Source organism: Danio aesculapii, chromosome 10 (assembly GCF_903798145.1).
Source record: "Danio aesculapii chromosome 10, fDanAes4.1, whole genome shotgun sequence".
In the NCBI taxonomy this organism is placed as follows: domain Eukaryota; kingdom Metazoa; phylum Chordata; class Actinopteri; order Cypriniformes; family Danionidae; genus Danio; species Danio aesculapii.
Window position 1 is genome coordinate 22,969,856 of NC_079444.1, and position 14,712 is coordinate 22,984,567.

Here is a 14,712-nt window from a genome sequence, read left to right on the forward strand (position 1 = left end):
TTTTGACCATATCCAGGCTGGAAACCAGCTGGTTAGCTGGTCAGGCTGGGAGATGACCATAGGCTAAAAGATGAGATGACCAGTTAAAACCAGCTTGACCAGCCTAGCCTGGCTGGGAGCTCAGCCAAAACCAGCTATGTCCAACTTCAACCAGGCTGGTCAAGCTGGTTTCAGCTGGTAATTTTTCAGCCTAAGCAGCTAAGAAATATAAAAAATATTGATGTCCAATGGGCTATATGCACAGCTAGTACTTTTCAGCCAATGATAAACTTCTGGTGAAAGGTTTCTGTGACTATTTGAAATTTTATAAGGTTCCTTTTACAGCTTAGACATTAAAATGTAATTAAAATACAATCAGTTATATAAACCTAAGCATTCATTAAGTTGTTCAAGCATAAAAACCAAGATGATAGAGCATTGTAACTGCTAGCACAGTCAGTACCAGCAGGCTAGCGCTAAACTGATACTAAGGTAAAATAAATGTACTAAGGTAAATAAAATACTAAGGTAAAATAAATGTACCTTATTAAAATACTAGGTAAAATAATAAGGTAAAATAAATGTTCATATTTAAAGAGATGGCAGGAAAAAAATCTAATTTAATGTAGTGCTTCTTGTCTGGTCTGAGATCCACTTTATATCAAATATCTATCAGTTAGTGAAGATCCCCTTTTTTTTATAATGGAAAGACAGTTCACCTGAAGAGGTCGGGAATTGCTGGCTGAAAATTAAAAGTCTGTGTGCATATACCCTGATGTATTATTTGAGCTAACGTTACTGGAAAGCATCGAAGATTTGTATAAATCAAAGCTAGTCAAAGCTACTGTACTAGTCAAAGCTATTCCTCAGTCTTGAAAAGGTTGGCATCCACTTTTTTTCTTGATTGTTCTGATGAACATCATCACATCCTGCAAAATTTCTATATTTATTTTATTGACTGATGGCACAAAGGAGAAATTCCAGAACAGACCAGGAGAAACATTAAAAGTGATATTCTTTTGATTAAAATTGTTCATCTTTTTGATGCTGAGCCTGGTGGTTGCTCTTTTGCACTTCTGAAAGGTAGACCAAATTGTCTGGATACTTTTTTGTGTAAAAATCTCTAAAGTATTTGCTTGTAGCTTATGTGCAACAAAAACTACACAGTAAAAATCACCCTTTCTTCTTCAATATTATACAGTGGGCAAAGAACATGCTGAGTAGTATTACTGAATTCATAGTTGGCAAAAGTATGTGTATGAACAGCTGCTTGAAGTGAGCTTCCACTAGAGGTCATGGGAGAGGATTTGTGAATGACAGTGAAGTGACGCAGTTAGTATCTCATAATTATCAATTTTAATCATGATTTACCAAAGCATACACAACTATAAGAGTCAATGAGGTGTACAGAAAATAAAATTATTTAGTTTTTTATTTATTTTTAGAAAAGCTAATTTATACTGCAAATCATACATATTATTATACTTGCATTATATTACAGTTATACCAAAGTACTGTTACTTTTTATTAGTGCTGATAGCTGCTTACAGATTTTAGGTAAAATATCTTCGTTGAATGCTTTGAAGATGAAAAGTCAATCACTAAAATCACAGAGCATGTTTTTAATGACTAGAAACCATGCAGAAATAACATTTCAAAAGCATTTTAATTTAAATAAATGCAAACAACACAGGTTCATTTTTATTATATATTTATTTTATGTTGTCATTGTTTTCAAACACACACACATTTTAATTTCTAACTCGGAACAATAAACACAGGTCATCATAACTGTCTTTTTTTGCAATATATATATGTATATTTATATATATATATATTTCCCAAGATGTTGATCCATATAATAGACATTGACAGATTTACTCTACAATTGGTTTCATGTATGTCTGGTTGCCAAATGATTCCCTGTTACAATGTACTTCATTCTGTGTAATATGTAGTCCACTATAACTTATGACAAATAAATAAAAGTAATAAAATAACAACAACATAAATTCAGATTGTGAAGATCGCATTACCCGTGATCCTCCAGCCTAGTCCCTCCAAAGAGGCCAGACAAACAGGGGTAATACCAATCTAAATCCGTTCCTCTTCAAACAAAACTCTATTAATCAAATAAATAAACATAAACTGTTATCAATACAGCAAGTTGGCTGTTGGTTCAATGCGTTTCTAGACCTCCACGAAGCAAACCCCTGGAATTCTCCTTGCTTATACTCTTTATTCAGTCCACAAATCCTTCAAAAATGATTTATACTTTTGTAAAAGGTTTCTATGAACTAACAGATTAAAGTTGATATTTCAGTCTGTACAAGCTTTCTGAAAAAAATCTCTTGACACACTAACCTTTAATAAGGCAGGGTTCAGTTTCCAGTATTACTCTGATAATCTTAGGTCACCTTCTTATATTTAAACTTAAATTATAGAACAAAACTTTACCCTCTCCTGGCTAAGCACATTGAAGCTGTGCCACAGAGCACCACTGTAAAGCCTTATCTAATTTCTGCTTCGAATAAAGTAAACAACTAAAGACTGAACAACTGTATGATGTGAGTAATGGAGAAATCACTGTGGCTTTTGAGTCAGTCTGATAAAGTTCTGCATCTTCATTGGTTCCCTCCGAATAAAGAAGATGCAGCATCTTTAACAAGCTGGCATGACAAATCTACTCCCACCATCCCTCTCAAACCCACATGGTTTTAAACAAAACATACAGTGCGTGCCAAGACAAAAGAAAATGTCTTTACACGCGCACACAAAGAAAAACAAAATAGCACATACATTATTTTGTAGTCGTTCCCTATTAGAATCCTTTTAAAATGCTTTGAATAATTAGTCCAATTTGAATCCTACCCCAGTGCGTATTATTATTTTTATAGACCCCTTTAAAATGTTGACAACCTTGGGAGAAAAAATCAGATAGCCTAATATAATATAGTTTCTCTATTATTATATAACACTTTAGAATAATTCCAGATTGTTTATGCCTTAAATGTAAAATAAAATTAAAAAGGACCCCCTTCCCCCAGATGAAGCCCACACTACAACACAAAACGATACAGATTTTTTTTTGTTTGTTTGTTTTTTGTTTTCTTTAAACAGCTACAAAGAAATAGTTTCATACTCAGCATTACAGATAATGGAGAAGTTGTGCTATCGTTGTTTCAGATATAAGACCTGGGGTACATCCGTCAAATTGAGGTTTCCAATTGCTTTACCTCAGTGTTTCTCGACCACGTTCCTGGAGGACCACCAACACTACATGTTTTGGATGTCTCCTATGTCTGTCACACCCATCCTTTCAGTGTCTGCTAATGAGCAGATGATCTGAATCAGGTGTGTTTGGTTAAGGAGACATGGAATATGTGCAGAGCTGGTGGTCCTCCAGGAACATGGTTGAGAAACATTGCTTTTCTTGACGTCAGTCACTGCTGCTTGTTTACAAGTACATAATATTCAAGTAAAATAAACTTACACCTGAAAAATGCAAGGGATTTCTAATTTCTGTTTGCTGGATGAGAGCTTTTAAAAACCAGAGATTTGGGGAAATGTTGTCCCTTTACCTGTTTTGGATGGCAATTGGCAGTATAAGCAAGATATAACATGGTCTTTGGTCATTTTTTTAATATAATAGCTCAATGTGAATGGGGCTCGAAGTGAATGGAAGAAAAAAATGAACTAAGGCTATCTCCTTTTAAAGAAGAACAAATGAAAAATAAACAAGCAGCTTGCTTGTTTAGAAATACTAATAAAAATCTTTAAAGTAAACTTCAAGCTGTTTCACTACACTCTAGTGGAATAACAAATCTAGCCCCGCCCCCTCGACCAAATGGCTCCGCCTTATGTCACAATCAATTAGCTAATCTGTCCCCTCCCCCCTGTTTAAGCAAGCCTGTCTCCATGGGTACAGCCTTTCTTTACCTCCATAGGCTAAGCAGCCTAATCTGTCAGGACGGAGCCAAACTACTCCTAACACACACACAACCTCTACCTACAGCGACGGCTGGCTAGAGGCATAATCAAAGTGAAAAAAGCTAATGGCGCTAACTGGGAAATGAGAAAGGGAGGGGGTGCTCACGTGCAGACGCACACTTCACGCCTGGCTCGCTTCTTGTCGACAGATTGGGCGGATGAGTCTGAAGGGTGATGCTGATGGAGGCGTATAAATATATGCGTGAAAGCAAACCAGGAAGGGCACGGCAACAACAAAAAAACGAGAAGCAAAACACAAAAGGAGACAAGCATCCCCTCAGGTGCTCGGCAGTGTGTAAACTACAGCTGAACTCAACAGACAGGCACACAGAGAGCTGGATAATAGCAAGGGACACAAAAGGTGCTCGCTGTGCAAGCGGCAACAGCATCAAGTCCTGAAACAATGTGATCCCTTTCCTGCATGCTTCACACACAAAAATATACATTAATCTATTTGTAAAATTAAAAGAAAGGGTAAAGGCAGTATCTAGATATAAGAGAGAGAACCACAGCTGTGGAAACTAGCTCACGTTGAATAGTAAGATTAATCTGTGTGCTTTCTGACGGATGAAATCTTGTATGGGTTTGGCAGTAGTTCTGCTATGAGAAAGTAACACAGCGTTTGGTTCTCTCTCAGTTGCACCTGCAGAGTAACTATTTATTAAGCGCCATCGAAAACAAGCTTTTTGTGCATGATACGATTTCCCCTTATCGGATGACCTCCCCCACACTTTGTATGGAGACTCTCTGGCCTTGAAAATCTTTACCAGCAGAATGAATTTGTCGAAAGCAGGGGTGCCCAAACTCGTCCTGGAGGGCCAGTGTCCTTCATATTTTAGTTTCAACCCCAATTAAACACACCTGAAACAGCTCTTTCCCCGTATACTAGAAACATTTAGGCAGGTGTGTTGAAGGAAGTTGGAGCTAAACTATGCAGGACACTGGCCCTCCAGGACACGCCTGGACATCCCTTGTCTAAAGTCCCAATTTTTCACCTGCGGCACAATTGATTAATGACATTAATTGCTTTGCCACCCAAGTCAAAACATAGTTCGACTGTGTTACAAGTACTTAAGGTAGTTTAAGACCTATTTTTGGAATTCTTAAATACACTTTGTTTGATAGACAGCATAAATCTACACTGCTATTAAGGAATGTTTAAGAGATAAGACACTAAAGACATCAACTTAAGTTAAACATCTACAGTCATTGGTCCAGTCTGTTGTGGCAGTTCACTAATAGAGTAAGTACTGTTGGTGAGAAAGAAAGAAAGAAAGAAAGAAAGAAAGAAAGAAAGAAAGAAAGAAAGAAAGAAAGAAAGAAAGAAAGAAAGGGGTTTGAGGGGGCAATATGTAGGTCTGAGATAGAGTGCATGTGACAGGAAAATTTGGGAATATTGATTCAGTACCTCACTTAAGGGAGTCTATCGCTTGTGCAAAAATACACCAATACTCAAGAAAGAGTGAAATAGAGCGTGCAAGATACAAACACCCAGATTAAGAGGCAGTAGTTTAAACCTGAAGCAAAAATAAGTTTTACAAAACTTAAAAAAATATACAAATGCACACTCACACACAAACTACAAAAAACCATTATATCAGAATAAAACTCTACAAAGAACATTTGGAATATATACTGTATCATCTTATTGTACTCTAAGGGTTGTGATGTCTTTTTCTTTCTTTTTTTTTTTTAAATCGGTCATCATTGTCACAAGTAATCAGGAGTTTGGAGTATGAACAGTATTTCAGAAAAGCTGGAGGTATTTACATAGGAGACATGGCCACACACTCACGGACAGGACGAACGAGGAGTGACAGGGGCCCAGCTGGGAGGCAGTGGAGGCAGGGGACAGGGGGGGCTCAGGATTGGGGCGGATTTATACTCTTTGAGGGCAAATAAATTGATTCTTGTGAGAAGTCATTGTTCTCATCTTTTTTTTCGGGGAAGGATTTCTCTGTGGCTTGGAATTGGGCGTTCGTGAGCTCAGAGTGGGGTAGGAATGTTGCGCTTTAGGTGCTGAAGTACACTGTGAAGAGAAGCAGATGATTTATGGTCAATATTTGGAAAACATGTTGCATTACTCTTAGTAGAGTATTATTATGTTGTTAGGTTAGTACAATAAATTGAATTGTTGCGAAGTCAATTTTAGACAGGAAAATGTTTGTCGAGGACAATCAAAATAAAGTATTGGCAGATATTAAGTACACAGTTTGCTAATATTCTATCGACTCCTAGTTGACATATTGTTGCAAAGTTACTTACAGACTCTGTAAGGAGACCATGTTTTATTTCATACTCAGTCCATTTTTAATCATCATCTCTGACAAAGCCATTCATTTTCATTGGAGAATAGTATGCACTTTGCAGACTGCGACCAAATGCATATGTAACGTTTCAGTTCAATTTGAGCTTGAATGAATTAAAATATTTTCATTTTGAAAGGGTGTTTGATATTGGTAAAAATATATATTTGAATAGTTTGATCATACCTGCCAACATTTGTCTCTGAATATCCGGGAGGGGGGTTTTCGGGGATGAGGTCTCTGAATAACACCGGGTTAGTAACTGTACTGTGGTGTTAGTAAGTTAACTGTACTATGCAGGGGGTTTCAGATGGCCGCTACGAATGGATCCTATATCAAAGTTGGTGACCCGGGGGTGTTACAGGCAATACCAAAAATATGAGGACTGAGGGGTGGGGGGCTGCGGGGTGAAATTACGGGTATTTTCTGGGAGAAATAACAAAACCGTAGGATGGCGGGAGATGAGTCTGAAATACAGGAGACTCCCGGGAAATCTGGAGTGTTGGCAGGTATGTGTTTGATGGACTTTTTACAGTACTGATCATTAAACAAAATGTGTCGAGTGTGCCTTTGTACGGAAACCTCGGTGGGTTTTGCCTATAAGAGATGAATAAATATGACACTAAAGCTGTATGTAGGCAATGGTGATGAATTAATTATTCATATTTAAATGATTTTTTAAAAAGACTGATTCATTTGGAAATTAAGCAGTAGATTGTCTTTATGAATAGATCACTGAATCTTTGACTTAATTGAATCATTCAGAAGACGAATGTTCACCAAGGCAGAAAAAACAGACAGTATTGGATCAACAATAATGTAACTCACTCCATATTAACTCTGTGTTGAATTGAATTCACGTTTGTGATCACGGTCGAGTGCTGATAAACAGCATTTATGATTTATGTATATATAGCGGTGTTTGTAAAGAGAGATTTGAACTGCATTCTAATAATGGCATACTCGATGATAGCTCGCACATCGTTAAAACAACAATTACTGTGTTATCATAGATGATAAATATAGCACCCCTAATAGTATCCCAAACAGAATTATGATAATAATGAGGAAAAAACAAGGTGGAACGTGTGACAAGTATATCAAAGATAGTGGAAAGGTGGCTTTAATCATTAAGGATTATTCAATGTGTAATTCAATATCTAGCTTTGTATTGCTACTATCTCCAGATCATATTTCCGTATTTTCATAACTCCGACCAGTGACAATCAAATCAGGTATTTAATTTTGACAAAATGGAACAACACTTTTGCTTCTTTTCTCTAGTCGTGTAGCTCTGGTTTAACAACAAACTTTGCTTGCACAGATAATGAAATCAAAACTTAAATATTTATATTATTTCACCTTTTACCATCAAAATAATTGCCTTAATCTCAGAACATTCATTTAAAAATGATCCAAATTTTCATTGCTTACCAATGATTATAATGAGGACAATCACGCATATCACCCCCAGGATAATCATCATCTAAAGAAAATAGGTAAAATGGAAAGAGAATTGGTTAATAAGACAAGAAAAATGTAGACCATTTAACATTCAATCCACAATATATCATCTACTCATAAACTATCATTCATTCAGGCACTCTATTTTGAGCTTCACTGTTTGCTTTATTTAGATTTGTTGTCATGAAATTTTCAGCCTTACTCGAGGCACTTAGTGTGTTGTTTACCTTGGCATTCTTCCACCAGTATTTATTCTTGAGCTTGGCGGCGCTGGTCTCGAACTGTGAGGCTCCAGCCTGCAGGGCATCAGCCCGATCATCCAGTTCTGAAAGCTTCTGGTCCCTTTCCAGAACCTTGTCTACGTTTACACGCATAATATCCACGACCTGAGAAACAGTGAAGGTGACTCTTGGTAAACTGTGTCACACGTCAGTTCTGGAGATGCACTTAACATTAAAGGAAGACACAGAGATGGGGTTCACTCACCTCATCCACCTGAGCCTGTGTCTGCTGCAAACGACGATTGCTGGTGAGGTTTGGAGGAGCTTGGTTACCTCCTTCTGGGGCAGGGGCTCCGGCTGGGGCAGACCTGCAAACCAACACACAGTCAATACTACTACTAGTGGGATTTGTAACGGCAAGATCACATGAAAATCACTTATATTTTATTAAGGATGCACAAAAAGAAACTCTTACATTTAGTTAAATGTTCTGTACATTCTTAAAAATAAAGGATCTTTATTGGTTCTGTGAAGGAACTTTAACATCTATGAAGATTTTCCATGTAAAGTGTCTTTTAACCCTTGATGCACAAAATAGGTCTGAAGTGACCCGGATGAGTTTTTATGTTCCATCTTTGCAAAAAATTATTATCATTACTCATTATACCATAGTCAATACTTAATTGTTCCTTTTATACCTTTTGAATTATACATTACTTGCAAAATGACCAAATATTAAAGAATTCTATAAGAGTTTCTTTTACCCATATGTGGAAAATTGATAATAAAGTAAGAAAAGAAAAAAAGGTTATATGATTTGTGGAAATAAAATACATATACATGTGATTCAGATTCAGCAAAGAAACGTTCAGCTATTATAGAAATAACAGAATAAATATTGGTTGTTTTAGACCCATTTTGTGCATTAAGAAAGATTGCACATAGCTTGCACATCAAAGGGTTAAGAACAGCAAAAGGCCCCTTGAGTCCCTTGATTTTTTTTTTGCCAATTATGAGTTTATATGGTGTAATTCTGTCTTTATTTAATGTATATCTCAGAATTCATACACTCTCAGAAATAAAGGTACAAGAGCTGTCACTGGGGTGGCACCTTTTAAAAAGGTTCACATTTGACATTAAAAGGTCCATAATGGGAGCTCAAAAGCTTATATTTGTACCTAAACATTTTAAGAGGTAGACTTTTGTACTTTTTAGGTACTAATATGTACCCTTGAGGTATTAATAGGGACCCTTTGTGTACAAATGTGTAGCTTTTAAAAAGGTACCACCCCCAGTGACAGCTTTTGTACCTTTATTTCTGAGAGTGCACTTCATTAATACATATAGAAGCAATCCAAAACCGCAAAAGTCACAAAGTCACAATTGCCCAAATGTCACAATTGTGAAAAAATTTAATTCCGAAAATTACAATAGCAAGAAATCAACTTACTATTATGAGTTTGCAATAATAATATCTGTCAATTCTGATCTGTGCTAATTCAGAAACATAAACGTCGGTCACTATTGTTAGATATTTTTTTCCACATAAAAACAAGCTTACATATGATGAGTGTAAGTAAACAGGGATTTCTGAAAAGTCTTCTTGCTAATGCCAATCTCAGCCACCAGAGGAAGACAAAACTCTGTATAAAGGTCACCTCTGAAAGATCCCTGGATCTAATCCGTTTGCTTTCCTTACAGGCAAAAAATACTTTTCTTATAAAATAACTTCCCCTTGTCTTACACATATAAAAAGAGTGAGTCTGCTGGGAGTCAAACTGACCACGGATTTAATCTCGTTTAAAAGCCATATTTCTTCTTTTCATTTCACTTCCGCTCCTCATTTACAGTAATCTATATTTAGACATTATTCTTGGCTCCTGTAACCTTTACTGACAAGAAAAGATTTAATAGTTTAATAGTTCTTTTGGTCACAATTATTTAATTCATTTATATAATGTATCTGTCAATGGTCTGTCTATCTATGAGTTGAAACCAAATCTTTACAATCAAATAGCCTGCAATTTGATGATAAATGAGCAGTAGTCAGTGACAAGTATTCAGTGTGGGTGTAGCCAAAATCTCTTGTACTTTCATTATGATCAGTGTGGCTGTGAATATGCAAAAGGTCTCATTTAAAACAAAATGTGTTACATGTCATCACTGAGATTGGTGAAATTCTGACATTTCTAATGTGCCTCAACAGCATGATTATGCAAAGCCATTTTTTTCTGATGCTCACTGACAATTTTTAAATATGCAAGCGAGAAGGCGGTGTACATTTAGGCTACTATAGTTTTACACTAATAAGGGCTTAATAAATATCCTGTTTCTAGGCTCTTCATTACAGTCGAATGGTAAAGGCAGGGTCATATGAATGATGGGGACAACATCCCCACCCCCACACAAGGCCTTCATTAAGAGTGTGCGTGTGTCTCTGTCATTGTTGCGTCACAATCAACATACATTCTGTCAAATAGCTGGGCCAGCTGTTCAGACTCCACTAAACAATATGCATCTATTTGTACATTATGTAGACAAACGGTATAACATATAAACAACATATATTGGGAAATCAAAATACTACGCTATAGGCCCAATGATTGCCAAATAACAGATAACAGTAGGAAAGATGACATGGACATAGTATTGAAAGTGTGTGCCATTTACAGCCACGACGATTTAAACCAGATAAACGAGCGTGCCTGGAAAATACTAGTATACACGGCCATCTTCCGAGGAACACCTGCGCCCTTTGTGACAACCATTTGGGCTTCATTCTAGCCTACAATAAATTAATATCAGGGTCTGGTTGAATTAAAACATGCTGAACGGTTTAAAGAAGAATATAATTAGATATTAGGATAAAGCATGTTTTGCTGGAAAAAAAGCGAGCATAGCCTACGACCGTCCTCTTACCAACCCCCACGACTCGCGTGGATATCACGCCCCTAGTTTATCATATGTAAAGTGATGTTTTATGAAGTAACCTATATTTTCATTATATTCATCTAAATGTCATCTGTAGCTGATTTCAGGATAGGTGAGAACGGGCCTTGGGCTATTTGTGATAAATTCCCTTGGGTTTTATAATTGACTTAGAAATGATCGTCAAGACAGCAGTATTGGTGAGCAAGTATATTAATGCGCAAATAATAATGTCAATTCATAAATTATTTTCATTTTAAAAGCGCGCGACCAATTCCAGCCAAACCAGTCCAATCCGGTGTCTAGGCGTGATTCTATCACTCGCTTATTCCAAACGCCATAATAAACCGAAAAACCTCGGCGTTACAAATAAACTACGTCCGAGACAACAATTAACAATATACAGTCAGATTTTATGTCAGTAGTGGCATTAAATAGAAAAACACAAGGCATTAGGAGCCTATTTATAGATTATACAACTCGAATTCGGCGCGTCTAATGAAAAACGCAAAGATGTACAATAGTGCGAGTGTAAAATGAAATATAAACATTTAATAATAATAAATAAATATATTTTGTGCCTATATATGTTTATATGTGTAAATATTTATATGTTCTGTTACCAAACAATATATATAGTGTTCGTAATCAAGCAAATATGTGTTGCTAAAATGTCATTCGCAGCCAGATATAGAAATGTAAACCGTACTCACATTTTTAACCGGGTTTTATGTGCGTCTACAAGAAGTGTGTGGATGAACGCTCTGCTTCAGGCGTTTCTCCCCGTCTCCGGGATAAATAATGCGCTCTCCAGGTTATTCCAGTGAAGCGATAGTCCTTGTGTTTTTTAAGGTTTGTTTTTATTCTTTTCCGCCGGTGTGCCGCGCCTCTCGTTTATATTCCCTTAATAATAGGGCGCTCTACAGCTACTAGCTTCTGTCACTATGTACACATAAAAAATAGATGCTCGGATTAAGGGAACAAAGATGGCTCGTTGACGTCACTCGTCATCCGGGGAGCTGCAGGTTGGAAGCGGTGACCGTGAGAGACAGGAGATGGAGGATGCTTTGCTTGTTGACAGTTTCTTTAGACGGGACTGCGCGTGTTTAGGCTATCCGCGAGGAACGCTTTCAGCTGTATATGTAAGAGGACGTGGGTTTATTTGCATGGGATGTATTCACCCAACATGCATCGTGGTTAATTTATTTAGAATTCAAATAACTGATGAGACAAACAAAATGGCGGTCTGGATGAGTGGGCTAGGCTGCGTATGATTACTTTTACCTTAAATTGAAGATGGAAAAAATGGATATGCTGTTATTAAAATATCTGGCGCGACATTTAACTACTATAATAACGTTATGTTTATATAGCACATGCGGCACTCAGTGTCATAGATTATATAGATTAGTGGATTCACATTACTCTCTATAAATAATGATCGTAAATAGAGCGATTCTACTCATTTCGGCTTCTATTACTACCTTCTGTGTGGTTTGTATAACATTAGAAACCGTATTAAACAGATAAAATAAAATAAAACATTCTTGGCAGCGGTGGGATTCGAACCCACGCCCCCGAAGAGACTGGAGCCTTAATCCAGCGCCTTAGACCGCTCGGCCACGCTACCGATGAATGTAGGTTGTGCACCATCTCTTTAAAAGGGGTTACAGCCAAAGGAAAAAGTTTATTTCAAACAATCAAACAATATAACTACATATAATTAAACATTAAAACATGTTGACACCGATTTCAATTTGAATCTAAAAGTAAATCAAAAAGTCAAATCTAATAGCGCGTTCGATTTATAAGCTTCAACCAATAGATGGCGCTAAATTCATGTGGTATTTGTCATGATTTTAAACATTCTGATAACATTAATGCAACGTGTAATAACACTACTAGTCACCTTATACATAAGAAAATTAATGCAACGTTATAATAATAGTCAATACAGAGTAATACAAATAGAGTAAAACATAGTGTATTATCTAAATTACTTTACATACTCAATTAAAATATCAGTTTTAACAAAAAGTTGCTGATAAAATTATATTTTGAAAGATATATAAAATATATTTACATTTTTTAAAACTCATTTAGACTAGTCTAAATGTGTGTGAAATTAGGAATTCGTTCATAAATAGATACTCTTTTCTTCTGATAACTACTTAATTGATACTTTTAAATTAAAGTTTAAAAAGAAGACTTGAGTGATATTTTATTATGGTATCTAAACTTTTTTACGAGTCACCCTGCTTGTTCATACTTTAACATTTTAGTAGGGATGTATGCTGTTTCTGGTGCAGTTTCCCGTCTGTGTGCCACCAATGGCGGACATCCAGAGCTCCTCCTTCACACGCATGTGCTGTGCTTTTTAAAGTTAAATTACAGATAACTTCAGAGTTATGTAACTTATGTTGAATGATAATTATAAATATGTGTTATGTATCATAGAAATTTAAGAGTTACTCAAAAGAATTTGCGAAAAAATAAGGAAAAGAGAGGCACTTTCCAATCCGACCAATGGGATCGCAGGAAACGCCAGTATGTTAATATGACAACACAAAGCAACTCACTTTAAAATCTATAGTTTACCCGACATTTGATCTTTGAAACGTCTGTCTCCTCCACATAATGAAATATAAGACTAAGTACCTCATTAAAACGTGAAAACATTTAAACGGATAGGAAATCACTACCGTCGTTTAAAAAGCATGCGTGGTTTACAAATGAATTTGGAGGACAGTGGTTAGGCACATCAGTGAGGTACATCCTTACCTGTTACCTTAGCAATAAGGTTACAGAACATGATGATTGGGTTCTATGAATACGTGATTATAAACCGTATTTGTTCAGGGACTGCAACCCCTTTACGAATCCTGTCTGATACTTTTAATATGTGCAGCAAGAGTAGAACATAATAAGATGGCAGCTAGGATTGGGAATTGAGGTTGCTTTCATTCTGTCGATAAATGGAAGACGCTGGTCTAAGAATTAACTAGAAAGTTAATGTGTGTTTATTTAGCTACATAGTAAATCCACATCAACAATAGTTCCTTTTCAGATTTAAAATGAATATGATTTAAAAAAATATGATGGAAAATCGCCGGCGTGAGGACGAGGTGGCCGAGTGGTTAAGGCGATGGACTGCTAATCCATTGTGCTCTGCACGCGTGGGTTCGAATCCCATCCTCGTCGCATTCTTTTCAAGTTGTTGCCTTGTTACATGCATATATCAGGTAATACGGTGAAATGTCTTCCGCAGGAATTTCACGCAATTGGTTTTCAACCTAGAGCCATTCATGCCATTTATAAATCTGCAAATGAAGACATGAGAAATCTTTGTTTGAAAAAACCCGAATACAAATCTATAATCACTGTTGCGTTTATTCAAAAATAAATATTTTGAACAAGCGCATGGTGGCGCCGTGGCTTAGTTGGTTAAAGCGCCTGTCTAGTAAACAGGAGATCCTGGGTTCGAATCCCAGCGGTGCCTTTTGTAAAGAGACACGTCTAGAAAAAAGAAGCCATATTGCTATTTTTGCCTTCGTTTATATTGTAACATTTGCACTGTATCAATAGTTTTAACTTACCAATGGTTACCAAACTGATTATATATATATATTATAATATAATTTAAAATATATATAAAAACGTGTTTGGCAGCGGTGGGATTCGAACCCACGCCTCCAGAGAGACTGGAGCCTAAATCCAGCGCCTTAGACCGCTCGGCCACGCTACCATACCACCACTCTAGAAAACTCGCATACAAATGGATGCCCATATACGTGACACATATATTAATGTCAACGATCAATTGC

General features: G+C 36.6%; 1 protein-coding gene and 5 non-coding genes across 6 annotated transcripts; 3 read left to right on the forward strand and 3 right to left on the reverse strand.

Annotated features, from left to right (window-relative positions):
- Nucleotides 1-1,673: 1,673 nt before the first annotated feature.
- vamp2 (vesicle-associated membrane protein 2) lies at nucleotides 1,674-11,877 on the reverse strand. The gene is made up of 5 exons (XM_056467011.1): nucleotides 11,602-11,877; nucleotides 8,226-8,328; nucleotides 7,967-8,125; nucleotides 7,710-7,761; nucleotides 1,674-5,998 (listed from the first exon to the last, which is right to left on the reverse strand). Coding segments are annotated over exons 1-5 (333 nt in total). The 5' UTR covers nucleotides 11,604-11,877; the 3' UTR covers nucleotides 1,674-5,981.
- A 559-nt stretch (nucleotides 11,878-12,436) lies between these two features.
- On the reverse strand, nucleotides 12,437-12,518 carry trnal-aag (transfer RNA leucine (anticodon AAG)). Its single transcript has one exon. It is a non-coding gene; the product is annotated as a tRNA-Leu (tRNA).
- Nucleotides 12,519-13,646: 1,128 nt separating this feature from the next.
- LOC130236867 (U8 small nucleolar RNA) lies at nucleotides 13,647-13,779 on the forward strand. Its single transcript, XR_008838491.1, has one exon. It is a non-coding gene; the product is annotated as a U8 small nucleolar RNA (small nucleolar RNA).
- A 228-nt stretch (nucleotides 13,780-14,007) lies between these two features.
- On the forward strand, nucleotides 14,008-14,089 carry trnas-gcu (transfer RNA serine (anticodon GCU)). Its single transcript has one exon. It is a non-coding gene; the product is annotated as a tRNA-Ser (tRNA).
- A 224-nt stretch (nucleotides 14,090-14,313) lies between these two features.
- trnat-agu (transfer RNA threonine (anticodon AGU)) lies at nucleotides 14,314-14,387 on the forward strand. Its single transcript has one exon. It is a non-coding gene; the product is annotated as a tRNA-Thr (tRNA).
- A 164-nt stretch (nucleotides 14,388-14,551) lies between these two features.
- On the reverse strand, nucleotides 14,552-14,633 carry trnal-uag (transfer RNA leucine (anticodon UAG)). The gene has a single exon. It is a non-coding gene; the product is annotated as a tRNA-Leu (tRNA).
- Between the last annotated feature and the right edge of the window lie 79 nt (nucleotides 14,634-14,712).

Coding starts and splice junctions, on each gene's coding strand:
- vamp2 (XM_056467011.1), bottom strand. Junction 8,126..8,225: donor CACAGGCTCAGGTGGATGAG/GTGAGTGAACCC, acceptor ACTGTTTCTCAG/GTCGTGGATATTATGCGTGT. Junction 7,762..7,966: donor ACTGGTGGAAGAATGCCAAG/GTAAACAACACA, acceptor TATTTTCTTTAG/ATGATGATTATCCTGGGGGT.